At 33.2% G+C, this 21665-nt stretch overlaps 2 protein-coding genes across 2 annotated transcripts in view; one reads left to right on the top strand and one right to left on the bottom strand.

Moving 5' to 3' along the window:
- LOC109717521 (bidirectional sugar transporter SWEET2a) lies at nucleotides 301–8754 on the top strand. Its single transcript, XM_020243363.1, has 7 exons — nucleotides 301–443; nucleotides 5770–5885; nucleotides 6768–6804; nucleotides 6936–7152; nucleotides 7499–7657; nucleotides 7763–7882; nucleotides 8251–8754. Exons 1-7 carry the CDS (start codon nucleotides 301–303, stop codon nucleotides 8353–8355), a joined length of 897 nt encoding a protein of 298 aa, XP_020098952.1. The 3' UTR covers nucleotides 8356–8754.
- LOC109717597 (protein kinase and PP2C-like domain-containing protein) overlaps nucleotides 12404–21665 on the bottom strand; it is a 14242-nt gene continuing 4980 nt past the window's right edge. Inside the window, exons 2-13 of the mRNA XM_020243445.1 lie at nucleotides 19043–19178; nucleotides 18850–18967; nucleotides 18279–18445; nucleotides 17147–17214; nucleotides 16809–17032; nucleotides 15993–16044; nucleotides 15255–15783; nucleotides 14795–14864; nucleotides 14480–14699; nucleotides 14048–14152; nucleotides 13527–13622; nucleotides 12404–12857 (exon numbers count right to left, since the gene is read on the bottom strand). Coding sequence (XP_020099034.1) covers nucleotides 12663–12857; nucleotides 13527–13622; nucleotides 14048–14152; nucleotides 14480–14699; nucleotides 14795–14864; nucleotides 15255–15783; nucleotides 15993–16044; nucleotides 16809–17032; nucleotides 17147–17214; nucleotides 18279–18445; nucleotides 18850–18967; nucleotides 19043–19157 — 1959 coding nt within the window. The 5' untranslated portion in view covers nucleotides 19158–19178 and the 3' untranslated portion in view covers nucleotides 12404–12662. The remainder of the gene's footprint in view (nucleotides 12858–13526; nucleotides 13623–14047; nucleotides 14153–14479; nucleotides 14700–14794; nucleotides 14865–15254; nucleotides 15784–15992; nucleotides 16045–16808; nucleotides 17033–17146; nucleotides 17215–18278; nucleotides 18446–18849; nucleotides 18968–19042; nucleotides 19179–21665) is intronic.

Raw genomic sequence — 21665 nt, 5'->3', positions numbered from 1 at the left:
TTACAGAAAATCTCCTATCAAAATCTGATTTGTTTTTATTTTTCTTTCTTGTTATTTAAAAACCTAAAATTTGCTCATTCAAAAAATAAAAAATGTTTACATGAGTACGATATTAACTATATTGATAAAATGACCAAAATACCCCCTCTCTCTTCGTCTCTTTTCTAACCTTTCTTCGTCCGTAGCCTCTCCTCCTAATCTCCTATATTCTTCGTGCCTCGCTCGATCCCAGCTTCGACTCCGCTAGCTCCACCTGCTCTCTCTGTTCCTCCTGCACTCCCACCATCTCTCCATTCAGCGATGGTGGGAAGAGGTCGGGATAGGCGTGAACAGAGGGAGGGCAAGGGTGAGATGGCGGAGGAGAGCGAGACGGCACGACCGAAGTCGTCACTTGCAAGGAAGGAGGCGACTCTGCTGAGAGGAGGGATAGAAGGGTATTCTCGGTATAAAAAAAGTAATAAGATGTAGATGGAACCGTAATAGAACATGGATTGTGGGATCCGAAGTGAACATTTTTTATTTTCTAAGAAGGTAAAGTGTAGCTTTTTAAACGATAGAGAAAAAAAGTTAAAACACGAATTTTCACAGAGATATTTTCCATAATTTAGCCTTAAAATTTTTTTTCACTTATTATAACACTTTTCAAAACATCACTTTCTATAAGACAGCAAGATATATAAGCAAACATGGACTATGAGATACCTTATTACTAAACTTCTAGAGAGAGAGATTCCTTTTTTGTGGTTCACAAAATAAAGTACTCAAGTGAAAAATATGGGAACCAAGTTGCAATATTGGAATGGTTTGGGGACTACCCATACATTTTACCCTAAAATAGAGTGTCATCTCTTCATCATGAGAGTCCTCACTAAATTTTAAGTGTTATAGTTAGCTTGGTGGATTGTATTGGTCTTGTAGTTGTGCAAATAAATTATAATAATAATATTATTAACTAATGAGTAAATAAGTAAAAAGAGATGAAGAAAGAAGAAACAACAAAATCATTAAAAATAAAAAAAATCAAAAAATAAAGAAAAATAAAAATAGGAGAAATTAAAGAAAAAGCAATAGCTGCTCTAGTAAAAATATAAGAAGGATAAAAGAAGCCTAAATCAACTTGGAGAGAGAGAGAGAGAGAGAGAGAGAGAGGAAAATTGAATATAAAAGATAAAAAAAAGCTCTACCCAAGTCACTCTCCATCCAAATCAACACAGGAGTATCACGTTGTTTACAGAAACTGAGAATTCATATATGTATATATATATATAACGGAAACTTTAAATATCATCTATATGGTTTCATATTTTTTCATTTTAGTACCATATGATTTAAAGTGTATCAATTTAATGTCCTGTGGTTTCATATTTATTTATTTTTATTATCGATTCTATTATTTTTTTCGTTAAATCAATGACAAAGATAAAACTAAAGAATACTAAAGCGAATATTCGATAAATCTAGATGAGATATCTGAAGTTTTTTGTATATAATTTAATAAAATATTAACGGAATACTAATTTGATACACTTTGAACCACATAGCTCTAAAGTTAGAAAGTGCGAAATCACAGAAATGATATTTAAAATTTATCCGTATATTTATGATATATAATATATGATATATGATAGATATTTATAGATATGTTACTGTCACATGAGTCATTTTTATTTCTCCCTAATGTGTCCAAAACTCCAAATAAGCCATCTAAATTTTCATGATTAATTATTTAATTTTAAAAGTTGCTATCATGGGATCAATAGTCCAGCTGGAAGAGGCAAACATTAACACCACAAAGTGAGAAAGGAGAAAATTATTTATTTTATTATTATACATTAATCGCGAACCTTCTAGTGATCTGCTATCGCCCTTATTTTTATTTATAATTTTTGTTACTTTATCGTTCTTATCTTTTTAATAAAAAGTTATTATAGTTTGTAATTTGTACTTTATCGCTTTGTGATTTATACTCGAAAGTTTGGAAATTTTACAAATTCACGCTCAAAATGTAAAATATTATGTAATATATAAATTTTAGAAAAAACTTCAAAAACCCCCCCTGTGGTTTCATGCATTCTCACTTTAGTACCATGTGGTTTAAAACGTATCAATTTGCCCCCCTGTGGTTTCGTTTTTATCTTTTCAGAAGCTTTTTCGTTAATATTTCGTTAAATTATATACAAAAAACTTCAGATAACCATCTATGTTTATCGAATATTCACTTTAGTATCCTTTAATTTTAATTTTGTTACTGATTTAAGAAAAAAAAAATAATAAAATTGATAACAAAAAGAGAAAAATAAAACCACAGGGGGGCAAATTGATACGTTTTAAACCACAGGGTATGAAAGTGAGAATGCATGAAACCACAGGGGGGGTTTTTGAAGTTTTTCCTAAATTTTATCACAAATATTTTTCCTAAGTTTATCGGAGTTAAACGCGAGCAAAGTTAATGAAATAGTGATTTTACCCTTGCTCTCTCTTGAAGGACAATTCATTAATAGGTGTTGTTTTGTAATCTTTTAATTTAGTATCTAGTTTTTAATTTTTAATTTTTATATTGATTTTGTAACATGATTTTTTAATTTCTTATTAAATGTGTGAAATTACACTCTTTTGGAAGGCTATTTAAAAAAGGGCTGATTATCCATATGCTCTCAAAATTTCTGAAATATTTTATTCATCTTTATTTTTTTATTTCAAATATACGCCTTGTATATTTTTTCGTTATTCAAAAATAACACCGCTGTCAGTGTCCGTTAAGTTATTTCGAATTAAATCTGAATTAAATTTCTATCATAGTTAAAAATAATAAAAATACTTATTTTGCTTCTAATTTAAGTGTAAATAGAAAAAGTTGGCGATAGTAAAAGAATAAGGTGACACTGAAAGGGTATATTTAAAAAGGCAAAATAGTAATTTCAAAGAGATAATAACTATTCCTAACGGTTCGCTAATAAAATTTAGTTAAGGAGTATATTTGAAAAATCTTAAAATGTTAAAAAACTATTTTTAATATTTAACTTTCTAAGAAAAATTAAATAAAAAAGTCGAAAATTTTTAAGATATACACAAGCAATTGCCCCTTGTTTGTTTTTAAAAAAATAAAATAATAGAGTGGAAAAGGCTTATCCCAATATTTAACACATGGGCAACATAGGAACAACAATGAGTGCATCAAACAAAGTAAAATATTAAAAAAATAAAAGGGCGAAAAAAGAAAAGAAAAAAAAAAAAGAAGAAAAAGTTATGGCAAAGTAATTTATGGATGTGAAATGTGGATGTGACTAATATTTGAATAAATCGTGTGGCCACCACAAGTATGCCCAAGAGTAGTGTAGTGGTGGAGACCCACCACACCAAAACACAAGCAATTTCTTTTTTTTTTTTTTTTTTTAGGGTAAACTTCAAATACTATTTCTATATATTTCGTACTTTCTCACTTTAGTATTCTGTAATTTAAAATGTATCAATTTAGTACCCTGTGGTTTTAATTTTTAATTTACGTCGGTCCCTCCGTTAACTTTTCGTTAAATCATATTCAAAAAACTTCAGATACCCCACCTATGATTTATCGAATATTTGCTTTATTATTTTTTTATTTTAACTTTGTCACTGATTTAACGAAAAAAAAATTAGTGCAGGAGATAATAAAAAGAAAAAAATAAACCACAGAGTACGAAAATAATACATTCTAAAACACAGAATATTAAAATAAAAAAGTACGCAACCAGAGAAGTGGTATTTGATTTTTTTTTTTTTTTTAACCTATCATTGGAACTTGAATGGGGGACAATGTTGGGTTACCACACACTATAAAAAAAGGTAATAGCACACATCAAGCAAGCATTTTCCTTAGCATATGCTAAGGAATAAGTTGAACAACGCGGGTGATTCATAAAGTCGGCAATCAGCGCCGAAAACGACGCCGACTACGGGGTAAATGATGGGTTTAAAAATTGCATTTTACTCCCTGAACTTTGATTAACGTTTCTTTGGTCCTCCCACTTAAAAAAAATTCAACATTCAAAACTCTGAGATGAAAGGCTGATAAATATATGACACTTAAATTAGAGACACATTATATGGATCTAATAGTTTATTCATTAATAGTAAATATGCGTAAGAATTAAAGTTAAATTCTTTTACAGATTTTGAATTTTGAATGCGGAACTTAAAAATTCTTATTTCAGAGTTAATTACACCATTGGTCCCCAACCTTTCTTATAATTTTTACTTAGTCCTAACCTTCTATTGTTTTTTTTTTTTTTTTTGTAAAATTTGTAACTTTCCATTATTTTGTTTATTTTTAGTGCTTATGTGGTAATTTTTAGAGTCGATAAAGTTTCTGAATGATAAGGGTAAACTTTAATTTGCCCCTCTGTGATTTAGCGTATTTTTACTTTACCATCCAGTGATTTAAAATGTTGCACTTAACTATCTTATTATTTTACTATCTTATTTAATGATAGCTTCTTAAGATAAATAGAAATAATTTTATAGTATATTTGATAAAATAAAATTATAATATAAATCACAATGGGTTAAGTTGAAGTGTACCCTAAAATAAATAATATAATATAGGTAAATTACACTTTTGATCCTCAGACTATGAGGAGCGTGACATTTTGACCCTCAAACTTTAATTTGTTACAATTCTTGGCTCGAACTTTCGGAATCGTTGCAATCCAGTCCAACAACATAATTTAGTTGGCCAAATATTGATAAATTATTGATAGAAAAATAATATAAAAGTATTCCGATTGATGATATATCACTTCTACATTAATAAATAATTTATCAATATTTAAGCAACTAAATTGATTATAAAATTTAATTACAATAATTTTGAATATTTGAGCCAGAAATTACAGTAAATTTAGATTTAAGTACTTTGAAAACTAAAATTATAATTTATCCTAATAAAAATTAAGAATCTAATTATTAAAATTGGGTTTTAAAAAAAAAATGGGGACCAATGATGCATGGTGAACAATGGAACAATTAAACCTTCTCACTACCACTTGTATATATATTTCTCCCAAAGAGAGAGAGAAAAATATAAAAATAAAAATAAAAAATTGCTAGACACATAAAGGGTTTTTTTTTTTTTTTTTTGCATTTAACCACCTCAATTTTTTTTAACAAATGTTCCTAATAATCTATTTTATATAATTAATTTTTTCTTACCACGCTAGCGCCAAGATGGCGTTTTTAAAATTGAACACAATAATTCAATTGTCGTGTTTAAACACGCTAATTGAATTATGTATTTTTTTTTGTATTTTTTATTGTTCTTAAGGAGGAATTAGAATGTGAATACGAATAAGATGATTCAATATATCATGCTCAACTAAAAATACTAATATGACGCTCATGTGGTGTAGAAAGATTTTATATATATATATATATATATATATATATATTATAATATATATATATATATTAGAGTTATTTGCAGAAAAAAAAAATTGAAGTTGGTAATGTAAAAAAAGAAAAAGAAAAACCACACATAAATTAGTAATTGTCCCCATTTTTTCTTTTCTTTTTTTTTTTTTTTTGAGTTAAGCAGGCATTAGGACAAAGAACAGGTGTTTTGCTCTAATCAACTCATACACACATACATAAATATATAGAGAGAAAGAGAAGAGAAGAAGAGAGAGAGAGAAGAGGAGAGATTGTGTTGTGGTGTTTGTGGATATTCATTTGTATATCTCTCTCTGTCTCTCTCTAAAGTGAAAGTGAAAGAAAAGAGAGAGAGAGAGAGAGAGAGAGAGAGTGGGGGAAATATGATGAGATCTTTGGATTTTTTCTTTTCCTTTTCTTATCTTCTTCTTCTTTTACATATTCTTTTTATGAACTCTGTTACTATGCAGCAGGAGTTGCAGGTAATCCTTTTTTTTTTTTTTTTTTCAGTCTCATCTCAAATGGGATCTCCTAAAAATTTCATTTTTTTTTGTGTTTTGGAATTTTGGAACTTCATGTTTATCTTGCCAAGTTGATTCAATCCAAAACCAGGAGAAAAAAACTTATTTGATATATCATTGTTGTTGTTAGTTTAATGATCTTAATTAGGATTATATGCACAAAATGGTGTTTTTGTGGTCTCATCTCAAATGGGACTCCTAAAATTTCTTTTTTGTTGTGTTTTTGGAATTTTGGAACTTCATGGTTTAAATTTTGCCAAGGTTGATTCAATCCAAGAACCAGGAGAAAAAAACTTATTTGAATATATCATTGTTGTTGTTAGTTTAATGATCTTAATTAGGATTATATGCAGTAGAAACTTAATTTTTCTTAATTTTTTTTTTGTCCTACCCATTTCACAAAATGGTGTTTTTGTGGTCTCAATCTCAAATGGGATCCTCCTAAAAATTCCATTTTTGTTGTGTTTTTGGAATTTTGGAACTTCATGGTTTAAATTTTGCAAAGGTTGATTCAATCCAAGAACCAGGAGAAAAAAACTTATTAGAATATATCATTGTTGTTGTTAGTTTAATGATCTTAATTAGGATTATATGCTGTAGAAACTTAATTTTTCTTAATTTTTTTTTGTCCTACCCATTTGGATCCTCCTAAAAATTTCATATTTGTTGTGTTTTCTTAATTTTGGAATTTAATGGCTTAGATTTTTCCAAGGTTGATTCAATCCAAGAACCAGGAGAAAAAAAGCTTATTAGAATATATCATTGTTGTTGTTGTTGTTAATGAGCTTAAGTAGGATTATATGCAGTAGAAACTTAATTTTTTATTTTTTTTTTCTTTTGCAGGTAACCTCTTTGCCTTTGTGTTGTTCTTGTCACCAATGTAAGCCCATGTTTTGGTACTCTTTTTTCTTTTTTGTTTGAATCCAATTGAGTGTGATCCTCCATATTGCATACCATACATGAAAACTCACAAAGGCATGTTTTCTTTTCATGTTGAATTGCTTTTCTTAGACCCACATACAAGAGGATCATTAGAAACAAGTCGACGGAGCAGTTCTCGGGTTTGCCCTATGTGTACTCCCTGCTGAACTGCTTGATCTGTATGTGGTATGGCCTCCCTTGCGTATCCTATGGTGTGATCCTTGTCGCGACCGTTAATTCGATCGGCGCGGCTTTCCAGCTTGTCTATGTGAGCCTCTTCATTATCTATGCCGATACAACGAGGAAGGTATATAGTTTTATCTTCTGTTTGGCCTGGCTTCTAAAACAGCTTCTTTACTTTAGAAAGCAGAAGCTTCTAGAAATGAGGCATTGGTGTAGACAGAAAGCCCGGAGCTTTTGTTCCGGGGGGAAGCAGAATGGATTTCCGGATTCTGTCAGCATAGCAAAAGCTCTAATTTGAAGCTTCTACTTAACCTGTTGCCAGTAGCCGTTGATGTGACGTTGATATAAAAAGTTGTTTGTGCCATTTCAACTGGAGTTCTACTAAAACAACATTTCTGCAAAAGCTCCGGGAGCTGCTGTTTATTTCTTCCGCATACTCACATGACAAAAGAAATATCCATTTTCTGCAGGTGAAGATGTGCGGATTGCTTATATTTGTCGTCTGTGTTTTTGCTCTCATTATATACATCAGCCTCGAATTATTGGATCATGCGACACGGCAAATCTTTGTAGGATATTTAAGCATCATTTCTCTCATATCCATGTTCGCATCCCCCTTATCTATCATTGTAAGATTCTGATTACTTGTTCAAGTTGGAAAATATGTACAATGCTTCAGTGGCTAACTAAACATGATATCATTGTTTTTTTTTTTTTTTTTCGTTCTTAATCAGAATTTGGTGATTAAGACGAAGAGCGTAGAGTTCATGCCTTTCTATTTGTCCCTGGCGACGTTCTTGATGAGCGTCTCGTTCTTCGCCTATGGAATGCTGTTACACGACTTCTTCATATATGTAAGAATCATTGCCGATTTTTTAATACGACGCTGTCGGGACAAACCCCTGCTATAGGTCATTTGAGTACAGGTCCTCGAAAGCTAATTTCTTGGATTTGAATTACATTTCGAGTGCATGTCTCATTTTGCATCTTTATTTTCCGTCAGGTAGCTTTTATCAGGATTCCAACCCCTTTATTTTCTTCTAAATCGCGCATCCTCAACTTCTAATTATTTTGATTCGAGTTGTTCTTCTAAATTGAATAGAGGATTCTGACGAAAGAGTTACAGAATACTGTCGAGTAACCGAGTATTTCTCAAAAAGAAATCAAACAAATGCGGTAATTGTAAATTGATTCTCCTTTCATTTATGTGTTTGAATTTCAGATTCCAAATGGGATCGGAACCGTCTTGGGTGTTGCACAATTGTTGCTATATGCCTACTATGGCAGGAAATCGAGAGAGGAGTCTCGGCTACCGCTGCTACGATGAATCTCTCTCTCTCTCTCTCTCTCTCTCTCTCTCTATATATATATATATATACATATATATATATATATATACACACACTGTATTCTTTAATAAGGTTGAATGTGTGAATCATTGTTTTATAATATTTGCGTGATTTTTTTTTTCTTTTTACCTTTTTGTTGGCTTTTGTTCTTTTGTGTTGATAGTTTTGATACAGTAAACTTTTGCCAAAATCAATATGTTGGCGATGTATTTCGTTTGTTAGAGTATGAAATTTTTAGGTGTATGTTTATTTCTTCTTTTTTTTTTCATTGTCCTTTTCATTTTTAGAGTGATATTTTGCTTCTATTTATGAAATGAGATGTAAATAAACAAAGCACTACTACTTTTTAAGGCTCTTGTCGAGTTTCATGTATCGTATACTTTTGTTGCATTTATCTTTCACTTTTCAAAACTGTGTATCATAGGACTCAGTATCGTGCCATCGTTAAATCATTCTCGGTGTCGAAACTTTTATCGATGTCGAAACTTTGTGTCGATGCTAAATGATGAGAATGAATACAGTGATCAAAATCCGGAGACCATGTAGTTGCTAAGCTATGGAGTTCTCTGTTACTTACAAATGCATTTTCTATGATTCTGTATATGTTTGCACTTTTTTGTGTCCTTTGTTTTGTTCTTCAAGTTCTATATGGTTAAAGGCGCCGAGAATTGAACTCTTGAACTCTTGTTTAATTTACAAACTCTCGTCATTGTTGGAGTATTTTGTTGTGAATTATGTCTTTTTAAATACTTAACCTTGGTTAGTTTATGCGATAACTTGATACTTTTACTCATTTTATATTATAATAATACTGTTGTGATTTTTGGAGAGATATATTTGTGATGGCAAAATTGACATTTTACTTGTTTGCTGTTAAAATATAAACATTTCTCTAACGACAACAAATTAGGGAGACATATTTGAAAACATTAGAACTTTTGTGGGGATAATATATGAAAGTTGAATTTTGTAAGGACATATTTGTGATTCACTATATTTATAGGGAGCTGTATGCATTTAACCCTATGTTTTATATATAGGGCTATTTAGGGTCTCACATATTACCCTCCCTTTAAGTCCTGACGTTCTCGTCAGACTCGTAAGTACTAGACGATGTGTGAGACTCGTCTCGCTAGTCTTAACCGACCTTATGGAAAAATCGTGCTCTATCTACAACAGTCATCAACATAAGAGCCTCGCTCTCTCCGCTGTACAACCTGACTCAACTGAGACTCATCTCACACTTCCGACTAGTAATTGACTCTGATACTAATTGTGACCGCCCCACTTCCTAGGAGTTCACCCATCCTAGGACTACTCTAGCAATACTACACTTAATTCTCTTAACCTTTTCGGCCTAACCACCGTCCAAAATATTATAGTCGAGTTAAAAGTTTTTAGTTATATTATATGTTATATATAGAACTACTTAGGGTCTCACAAGTTTTCCTTATTTCGTTGGCCGTAGATGAATTTTTTCGTAATTGGACGGGAAGCGAGGCAATTTACAAACCTTCTGATAATGTATTTTCATTCTTCGCATGGCCATAAAAAGATTATGTGTGGGAGTATCAATGTTTACTGTTTCTTCGGTTTGAAGCTGTTAAATTATGTGAAACAACTCTTGTTCTCTAAAAAGCTTAAGCTATCAAAGAACAACGTTTTTAACATTTATATTCGACACTCTCCCTTGTATCTGGTGTCGAAACTTTTGATAGGCCGTAGACGTAGATTTGAATTAAATAGAAGAAAATTAGATAACGCTAGGAGTTACTCTGATACCATATTAAAATTATGTGAAACAATCATTGTTTTCTAAAAACTTAAGCGACCAGAGAATAATATTTTTAATATTTATATTCGACAAAAGCGCTACACTTTTCATGATAACGTGCAACTAAAAAGATCAAAGGACTTGGCACAGAAGTAAGGTTGCTTGAAAACTGCTTTTTGAATTGACCTACCTCGTATACTTTTTCACTAGAGAGAATTATTTGTATCATTAAGGCGGCCTAAATTCAAATTATTAGTGTTTGAATATTCTCCCTTGCATAAAATTGAACTTGTGGAAATTCCTTCTTTGTTAGAGATAATTGTTGTTGACTTAGCACTTTGATTATTTTTCCATGGTTTTTTTTTTTTCTCTGTATAATAATCTTCAGATTGACCCAATAAATGTACTAGTCCTATTTGGTTACTCTTACCTCATTTGGTTGTTCTAATACTCAACCTATATTGAATTTTATGTTTCAAGTGAAAGGGTGTGGTATTTTTTAGGTGCTTTGTTTCTCGAAAAATCATGGAAAATTTGTTTTATGAAGGAGAAAAAACTAAAAAAAACTACTCTTTTTGGGAACCAAACAAACGGTTAGCGTTCGAAAACACAGATTTTAGTAGTACTTAAGTAATGTTTTTGTGTTTTGTAGTTTGTTTTTAGATAATTTTATCTTTGTTTTGGTGACCAAGTTATGTGAATGTGGAGTAGAGATTAAATAATGATAACATTAAAAAAAAAAAAAAAAACTCAATTTGTTTTGCTATTGCTGAAACTTCCAAGAAACAGCTTAATTTGAATGCATTTCTTTTCCTGCACTTCACTCCATCTGTGCCTTCATTTGGTGTTTTGGGTGGCATTGACATTATATTTTATTTGTGGGTGAGTTGGGCATTTTGCTTCACATGGATAAAATTGCTTGGAAAATCCTCTGCGTGGCGATTCACTTATGCTTTTATATATGTGCACAAAATGATACTGCTGTTCTAATGGGTAAAATATTATGCGGGGAGTCTCTCTATGTAGAGACAGTCTAATCAGCCGTTCACCACTGTTTTAAGATTCGTGCATTGCATGTGATGAACGGTTGATTAGACCATCTCTCTCTCAGGCAAGTTGTGGAGGGAGAATATATTTTGCTTTTAGAGCAACCGTTCACCCGCACATTATTTTATTTGTGGATGAGTTGGGCATTGCTTCACATGGATAAAATTACTTATAGAATCCTGGTTTAATCATTAGCTTATGCTTTTGTGTGCGCATAAAATTACACTATTGTTCTAGTGAATAAAATATTACACGAGGAGTCTCCCCACGAAGAAACAGTCTAATCAACGGTTCACTGCTGTTTTAAGATTCGTGCATTGCATGTGATGGATAAGTGATTGGATCATCTCAGTCTAAGGTAGCTGTAAAGGGAGAATATATTTTGCTTTTGAAGCAACCGTTCACCCACACATTATTTTATTTGTGAGTGAGTTGGGCATTGCTTCACATGAATAAAATCCTCTGCACGGTGATTAGCTTTTACTTTCGTATGAGCACAAAATTACACTGCTGTTTTACTCAGTAAAATATTATGCGGGGAGTCTCTCCATAAAGAGACAGTCTAATCAATCGTTCATCACTATTCTAAAATTCGTGCATTGCATGCGATGAACAGTTAATTAGACCATATCTCTCTTACATAAGCTAGGGAGGAAAAATAGATTACTACAATATTTCAAAAGTGGTGTGGTAGTCACACCCTTCGAGGTTTTCACTATTATTTATAGCATATATTGTGGAGTTTTGTAATAATTTTGGATTCTCAAAATAGATTTTCAAGAGTACTTTGCACATCAAGAGCTTACAAATTTTTTTTAAAAAAAAAATGAGTTTAAAAAAATGTATAAAATGATGAATTGGAGTAGAAAACGATGAATGATTCATTACTTTTCTCACGCATTAAAAATGATGAATAATTTACTGTATTTTTTAAAACCTTTCCCGCTACAATATTAATAATCTCATAAAAATTTCTAATAATTGGCACATACAAAGCACAAGCAATTCGACTGTAGTATACAAAACAAAAATACGGTGAATGATTCATCGGTCTAGCAAATTTCATCAGATTAAAAACTTCACAAGATCATTTACCCAAAAATAAAGTCCCAAAGGGAATCATATAAAAAGCAAAAAAGAGAAAAGGAAAAAAACACAACAATTATTTGGGATTTGAACACAGTTCATGGGAATATACAAACTGCTGTATAAAAAAGCTCAAAAGCCTTTTTTAAGAAGCAAATTGTAGAAATTGTATCAAATCCACATTATTAGCTATTTAAATAAAGCATCATATAAAGCTTTGTTACAACTTTTGTGTACCACAAAATAGAATTTGGTAGTAAAAATGGAGAAATGAAATGAATGGTGTGAATAAATATAAGCTGCTGATCCTATCCACTCTATATGTTTCGGACAACAAACTCGCGAATGCCAAATTCCGTTATATGTTGTCGTTCGAAGTTAATAAATTCTCTCGGCGGTAGAGACGGGGCGAAGGAAGACGACGATGACAGTGATGTTATCTTTGCTGCCGCGCTCCGCAGCCTCGGTGGCGAGCCTCTTTGAGCACATCCCGGGCTCCTTCACGGTGTCTTTGATGATCGATAGCACGTCCTCGTTGCTTAACACGTCCCACAATCCATCGCTAGCCATCACCTGAATTACGAAAACAGATTATACAAAGTTTTCGATCGAAAATTTTTGGAATCTTCGAAATCACAAATAGCTCATGAAGTTTTCATTGAACAACTTTTTTTTTCCCATATTACTGCTAATCGATCAATGTAAGTGAGGAATCACAAAAAAGAAAAGAAAAGAAAGGTTTATGCGTTTATTCAAATCGATCAAGTAATTTATGGATTATTTGTAGCCTTAATAATTAAATCATGGTTTTGATGTGTCTACACTCCGAAAATGAAAGAAGATAGCCGAATTACATAAGAAATCTTAAATTCCAAATTTTCGGTGTTGTTAATTGAACTGCCTTCAATTTTCTTTTTTTGCCAAAATTCATGGAACTTTCATCAAACTCCATATTTTTCAACTTCGCTGATTTTTTCTCTTTTTTTTCTGAATGCCGAACATGGGACTAAGCTTGTTAGTTATTCGGAGCGATATGCTCTTTGCTTTTCAAATCAAGTTCATTTTCCTCTTTTAACCATGCATAGCACATATCATTACTCTGTTCATGAGGAAAAGAAACAAAGAAAAAAGCATAACGACCTAACAACTAAAAAAGAAATTATGCATATCAAATGTAAAATATAACTTAGTATGAAGAGAAATTCAAATGAAATCAAGGAGCACTGAAAGTCTGAAACCTACCAAGAATTCGTCGTCTGCTGACAAAGAAGTCTCAGTGATCTCCGGTCGTGCTGTAACTGCAGGCTTTAGATCATCATCACCAATGGACCGTGTGACCTAATATACGAGGCAAAATGTTACCCTTAGTAGATTGAAATGTCCTTGTTAACAACAGAAGAATGTGTCAATACAAAGACAGATATCACAGCTGTATTAAAACATTAGGACTGATGAGGAACTATAAACAGTGAGAAGGATTAAAATAAAATTTTCAAACCACTCTTTAGTTTGACGTTTACTGACCAATATCTGTTTAAGTCCATTGAAGTTTTCGCATGTTTATAAATCATACTAAAGGCCATGAGGTTTTATTGCCCCACCAACATTGATGAAGTATTACCTCCATGAAAGGATAGGTTAGGGGAGGAATTGGTCTGCTTCTATCAGAGAATTAATTACAATAAAAACTTGCGGTTGAACAACGTACTGCCCGTTCTAATTTTTGTTTTACAAGAAATGAGGAAAAATATATAATAAAATACCTGGAGAGCAGCCGGACCAACCCGCCATGTATCTACTTGCCATTTCACTTCAATGCCGTCGTTGACGACACGTGCTCTTTCATCAGGACAACTTGCAACATGGTCCTGTTAGAATTAAGGAAGCAAATTTAATGTAAGTGTTAACAAAACTGTTTATACAAATTTACAGATACAGCATTGTAAAAATTTGAATTCTCATGCATCTTCTCAGAAGTGCAGTTTCTTACAAAAGTGCCCTTAAGTTAGTAAGTTACTCAATTTAGTAGAGGAAAGTTAGTTTTGTATTATAAAATTGTCTTGAAAACTAGATGGGTGTACACTTCATAAGTTATTGAAGAATGTATATGAAAATTCAGAATTTTCGCCGATATACATGTTCGTAGATGATTTTACAGGGGTATATATGTAACAATCTCAAAAGAATATTCACACCTTACTCATGGCAAATGGTTTTCCTGCACGGCTTAAAATTGTGCGGCAATCGCCGGCATTTGCAACGAAAAGCTTGTTCCTCACAATCAATGCAGTAACTGCCGTGCAGCCGGGATGCCAATCTTTTTGGATTATTTTTTTGGACTTACGATGAAGAAGTAACTCATCTCTGAATGCCATATCTGTCTTCACGAATGCTTCAGTAAGTGCTTCCGCTGGACTGAACCATACTAGCATTTAGCAGGAGGTGAAACAAATGAAATATCAAATATATGTACCCAAGAAGATTTACAAAATTATGTAAGCTGATAAAACCTGCAAGTGTAACCAGAGTTCTGCAAGAATGCAGGAAGTGCTCGAACAGAAAACTCAGCAGCTGCTGCCCCTGTAGAAGAAACAATATGAGAGATAGATTCCAGCTAATTACAAATTTCTCCTCTAAACATTGACCCTGATTTGAATTTTGAGCTCAAAATTTCTATTCAAACAGATTAGTTACCTAAATTTTGACCTCAGTCCCCATTTTGTCCTCATATTTGATATCTAATTAGTTCTGAAATTAGTCCCGATTCCGGCTTCGTTACCAAAATTCAAATTTAACAAGGCGAATTATAACATGTTTCTGACTTGACATCTTGTTCAGACAGTAGATTAACGGAAGGACTTCAGGGACTATATTGTATAAATTGAAACTATAAGGACGAAATTGAAATTGGGGTCAAACTTCAAGGACTAGATTTCTAATTAGTCCCATAGATTCAACATTAAGACATACCTCTGTGACCATCAAAAATTCCAAAAGCATGCACATCCTTCTTATCGCACATTTGTGGAAGCATAAAATGAGTATCTTCCATTGTCTCCCTTCTACCGCATGTAGCAAAAGATCCCCAAGACAAAGTTGGAAAATAATTTGACGAGTCCGTGAAAGAACTAGGCCAAAGCGTCATATTTGAGCTATCCGAGTTTGCTTTTCTGGCTAGCTGTTCCCCTTGTCTGAACCAGTTTAAGCTTTCCTGATAATGGAGGGGGTCTGTTTTTCCAGTTTCAAAATTATCCAATGAAGAAGATAACGACAGCGTAGAATCTTTCTTCACTTGCTTTGAAATAATATTTAACTCGTTGACTATCTCTTCAAATGAGGGTCTAGAGAGAGGATTTGGGTCCCAACACTTCCGAATAAGTGATAGAAGGCTTGGAGGTGCGCCAGAGTCAGGATGAGCAAGAACAGGCCGAAGTCCTTCAGAAACCACTGCTGCAGTGAGTTGCTGCTCAGTGTAGGTCATTTCAAGCACAGTGTGTGCCTAAAGACAATCAAGTATAAATAAATAAATAAATAACTATAGCCAATAGGAGGAAAAATACTCATATAGATGGGACAAGGAATATCTAGAGAGAGGAGCAACATGTGCGGATTATGCAGAAGGAAAAAATGAGAATTTTTCACAAATTTTTGATTGGGAAAAACTTAATATGTAAGGTCTAACAGCAATAAGAAAGTAGCTGAACATACCTGGGCTTCCGCTCGTAGATCTGTGTAAGGCACAACACCGGTTAGAAGCTCACTGCAAAAGTCGTGAGTTAAAGGTCAGCATAACTATAGTAGTGACTTAATTAACGTTAATTTGAAACAAGAATAAACACATTGATATGAAAAACGAATATAAAGGAAATTTCCATTATGACAATACGAAAGTTCAGATAGTAGGCTAATAATTATAATGGCCAAGGTACAAGTACAGTAAGGGAAGTTCCAGAAGAATAAGAATAAGATGTAGCAGGAGTCGTTTCCGGCATCATGGCACTAAAAACACTGGATCAGAACAGTGAGGTTACATTTTTCAGTTCACAAGGAGACTAAAAATGGGAATAAAGGGAGCAAGTGCAATACTAATTTTAATACGTTATTGAAGCAGATCAAGGTCTTTTTCATTTTAACAGTTATTCAAGAATGAAGCAAATAAAGGAGAGAAATAACGGCATCGATGACAGCTGATATCAACCTCCATATGCACATAAGTTATGCTTATGAACTTGTTATAGCAGTCTTTCTACATATTTGAAGTCCCAACCTTAGCACCTTTGTTCATATAGAGTTAGTGTAGGCGCATATTGTGTTCGAATCAGTGTTTAATTTGATTTTATGTGCCATTTTATCGCTTTATATGTCACCATTTATTAGCAGTCATTGCATAACCTTATAGTACCATGCAGGTCTCACCAGATTACCATAGAACGCAAGAAGAAAATATATCAAAAAAGCCGAATCTTAATTATCTAGGATTGTAAGAGCGAGTGAGTAAAAGGGCTTAACAGTCGGATATCTTACTTGATAGATATTGCAAAACTATATACATCCGACTTTTCAGTGTGTATATCCTTCCTCAAAATTTCTGGTGCCATATAAATTAGTGTCCCTACCATATTCCTTTTATGGAAACCGCCAGTAGGCTTGCCAGTTGATTTCCAGTTTTCTGCCGAAACACGTTTAAGATCCTTCTTGTATGTAGCCAAACCAAAATCAGCTAGGTGTGCATGAAGAGTTTTGTCAAGCTGTACAGAATATTTTTTTACCTTCTATTAACGCTTGGTACTAGCCTAAACAACTAGTAAGCTTGCAAATAAAGCGAATCGAATACTATATTAGGAAGAACGGAAGATAATTACCAGAACATTTGCTGGTTTTACGTCTCTATGTACAATCCCAATGTTGTGCAAGTACTGAAGAGCTTTTGCTGCAAGGAGAAACAAAAAAGTACACAAAGTAAAGCAACTAATAAGCAGCCTAGATAGTTGAAAATTAACCGGAGCAAACATAGATAATCAATGCAAGTAAAGCAAGATGAAAGTGCAATAATTACACGTAAGAGAGTCCGAATAGCCTTTGTTACCGTGATGCTAGAGGGGAAAAAAAGACGAATCACACATTCGGATAATCCTATTGCCAAATGTCCATGATATTGTTTAGGAAATGAACGTTAATAGTACCCTTTTTTATATTAAGTTGTTATGACAAATTTCACCACTAGTCTCTCAACTTTAGTTAAGAGTTTCACTTTTTGATCTAAAACTTTCAAGTTCAAGATGTAAGACCTTGAACTCTCTAAATTGTTCCACTTTGGTCCTTATCCTAATTTTATTAGAGTGAAGATGATTGCCTACACAGGGTGCATCTCCACAATCAGGCACCATGCATCTATCAACCCTTCATCCAAATCTCACATTTCAATCCTACCATCCATTGAGTTACAAATTTTTCTATATTTAGAAATTAGACCGCCGTACTAAAAGTAAGAGATGAACGAAGGCGGATGTTCCTGGTGCATGGAGATATGGATCAACCGGATGCAGGCAAAAAAAATTTTCCTCTATAGTAAGGACTAAACTGAAACAATTCTGAAAGTCAGGGTTCTCGAAAATGACGCTTGATTAAAATTTAAAATTTCAGGCCCTAGTAGTGCAATTTACCTAAGCTGATAACACAATCTTTTTTCCATGTGCAGTGGATCGCACCAAGAAAATTTGCACACTCACAATCTTATGCAGTAAACTCTCCATAAATCATCCTTGCATAACAAATTAAGGTTGCTTATTCACTTAGGTGTGGCGAACAAACTAAAATGTGGAATACTGAGTTGAATTGGCAAACCATGAAGCATGCTCAGGAGCACATAAAACATTATCTGAATCTGTGCAAACATGTCATCTACTACATAATCCACTAATAAAGCAATGTGATGCAGATGCAGCAAGGCAAGCGAGAACAATTGGTACATAGTGAGAGGCAAAGAGAACACACCAAGATCACATGCAATGCGAACCACCTGTTCAATCGAGGGGCTCCACTCCTCAACATGCAACTTCTCTGCCAGGTTCCGCGACTCGTAGAACTCAAAGAAGAACATGTAATTAGGCGGCCTCGCATGCGCAGCCACCAGCTTGGCCAGCCGCGGGTGATCCAATTCACTATCAGAAAACAACATAATATAATATAATTTAAAAAAAAAAACCTCTATCATGCATTATGGGAATTAATTTGTAAGTAAATAACTTGCATTAAGGGCCCTCAGCCACTCAACAAAATTTCACCTCAATCCTCAATGTTCCAACATTTTCAACATAATACCTCAATCACCTTAACCAAGATTTCACCTTGGTCCTCAATGTTCCAACTTTGATCAAATCACTCACGAATTTGATAAAATTCCCAATATAGATAACAAAAAATCACTCAATTGCAAATAATAATAATAATAATAAAGTTAAGAGGGTTTCAATCAAAAGGTTTAAATTTGAATTAGGTGAAGGGATCTCCATACATTTTTACCCAAAAAAATAAATGAAGGGGGGGAAATGGAGCAAAACCACACCATAGGAGCTGGAGCTGGTAATGGAACTTGTCGAGGTCGTCGGAGGTGGAGAGCACGGGCTTCTTCGCGGCGACCCTCTCGCCATTGACCCTCGCGTCGTACACGGTGCTCTCCGACCCTTCAAGCACCGGATCAAACGATCAACAACTCAATCGAGAGAGGGAGAGACTAGGGTTCCGGCGACGCGAATTACCTCGAGCGATGGGGGAGAGGAGGGAGAAGGACGACGCGGGGATGTGGAGGGGGACGGTGCCGCTTGTGCAGCAGCCGCGGACGCATGTGTTCGGCTCCATGATCTCCATCCCCATCTCTCCTAGGGTTTCTCTCTCCCTATCGATTTCGAAGACGACGAAGAAGAAGGAGAGTCGTTGTAGAAGAGAAGGGACCGTGGAATTTAGGATCTGTTGCGAGAACCCGGTGTATAAGAACATCTCATACACCGCACTAATGGAAAGGGTAAATTGCGCTTTTGGTCCTCAAACTATAACGAGACAGACACTTTAGTCCTTCACTTTTTATTTAGGGTTAATTTCATACAGATCCCTGTAAACATAGTGAATTGCAAATATATCCCTACAAGGTTTAACTTTTATATGTTGTCCCTACAAAAGTTCTAATGTTTTCAAATATATCCCCCGGGTCTGTTACCGTTAAAGCATCGTCTATTTTATAAGTGAAATAACTTTTTTGCTATCACAAATATGTCCCTTCAAATATCTGAATTGTTAATTAAAAAAGAATAAAAAGGTCAATCCACCTCATTAATTAACTACGGCTATGTATTTAACCTATGATTAACTAAATTTTTCTAATGGATTCTAATGATATAAACATATTTAAAAAATATCAGAATTTTTATAGAAACAATATATGAAAGTTAAACTTTATAGGAATATATTTATAATTCACTATGCTTGCAGAGAACTGTATGCAATTATTTTTTTTTATTTTATTGCAGTTTCTGGTTCATAATTCGTAAATTATATTGTAATTAAGTCCAACAGTTCTTTAATCATTATTATACTGCTAATATCATATTCTCACACCATTATTACAACTACGATATGCCGTAATCTAGTCAACTAAATTGTATAGAAAATTTTCGTCAGAAATTATACAGTATACAAATTAAAAATGATGACCAAAATTGCATTGCGCTCTTTGTTTGATAACCAAAAGTGTATTTCGGCCTAATACGAAAAAAAAAAAAAAAATGGTAAGAATTATGACATATATGAAAATAGAAAAATGAGTTCTATTGTGTCATAATCATCCTCATCAGACATCCCTTCATCCAAGGGCTAAACATATAATAGCATCAAGCACTTTGTGCTATCAATAGTATACTAATTAACCTAATTCTATATATATATATATAGAGAGAGAGAGAGAGAGTGAGGCTACTATGCTATCAGAAGCACGGAGCCTTCCGTGCTTCTAGCTCGTTTTCGATGTTGCGACTTTCAAATCGTCGATCGGCTCTGTTAAATTTGATCTAGAGTATTTGGAGTACCTAGAAAATAAATTTTATTATTTTTCGATATCATTTGCCTAGTGATCGAATAAGCTCAAAATCAACAAATTTCAATGGCCGTAGTGAGCCGTTTGCAAGATTAACGGTGTAGAAATATCCAAATCACGTGAAATTTTGATAAAAAATTCTTTATACTATATAAAACAAGATCAATATTTTTGATTTAAAATTTTAATGTCATATTATTACATTTTGTAAGATTTTTATTTTCAGCCGTTGATTTTGAGCCCCTTCGTTCACTAGGCAAATGATATCGTAAAATTATAAAATTTATTTTCTAGGTACTTCAAATATTCTAGATCAAGTTTAACGGGGCCGATCGACGATTCGAAAGTCGCAACATCGAAAACGAACTGGAAGCACGGAAGGCTCCGTGCTTCCGATAGCATAGTAGCCTCACTCTATATTTATATATATGTAAAATTATTGATCCATAAGTATATAAGATAATCCAAGATCTAAGCAAAGGCTCAAAATTAGAATTAACTTATTCTATCTGTTACATGAGGTTCAAATAATCTACATGCCAATACTTATAAATTCTAGATGTTTATTTTTTGTACTGTTTATTTTTAATGTTGTTGATCTTAAGATGACTAATGCTTAAGTAAAAAATTTTCAAAATACACGAAACTAGGCCAAGAATAAAGGATATGTTGGATAGCAAAGTTTTGAACAGAATAATTTATTTTTAGTAGGGGTGTGTTTACAGATAAGCAGATCTTTACGTTTGAACAATAAAAGAAAAAAAGACTAAAATGCAGTTAAGTTCTCTCAATATATCATATGTTAGACTTTAACCTTTAATTCCAAGAATACATACTTAACTCTTCTCAAACGATCAAAAAAATTTTATTAGATTATAGTGTTCAAAAAATAGTGTAACGGCCAAATACGCCTCAACTTTATTGTTTTTATAAGAGCTTAAGTGCTAACAGTGTAAATTTTCAGAAGGATTAAAGTGTGTAATTTTTTATTTAAAGAAGTTAACTGCAACATGTGATATACTAAAGGGAGTAAAGTGCATTTTAACCCAAAAAACTATTACATATGTAAGGTTCGGTGTATGAAAAGTATTTGTGCACCAGGTGCAGGGAAGCAATCTCTCGTGGAATCATCGTGATTGGTGTGCGTTGCGCGCCACTGAACGTGCAGTTGCTTGCAAGAGGAAGCTCCGCAGTCGCATATTAATTTATTCAAATCGGTAACCTGTTCAACAGGTTACTTCATGTAAAACCCAATTATACCCTTTACTAATTAAGAATTAAATTTTAATATTTAT

The sequence above is a fragment of the Ananas comosus genome, linkage group 11, assembly GCF_001540865.1.
Source record: "Ananas comosus cultivar F153 linkage group 11, ASM154086v1, whole genome shotgun sequence".
Classification (NCBI taxonomy): Eukaryota; Viridiplantae; Streptophyta; class Magnoliopsida; order Poales; family Bromeliaceae; genus Ananas; species Ananas comosus.
This window is presented reverse-complemented; position numbering and strand designations above follow the sequence as displayed.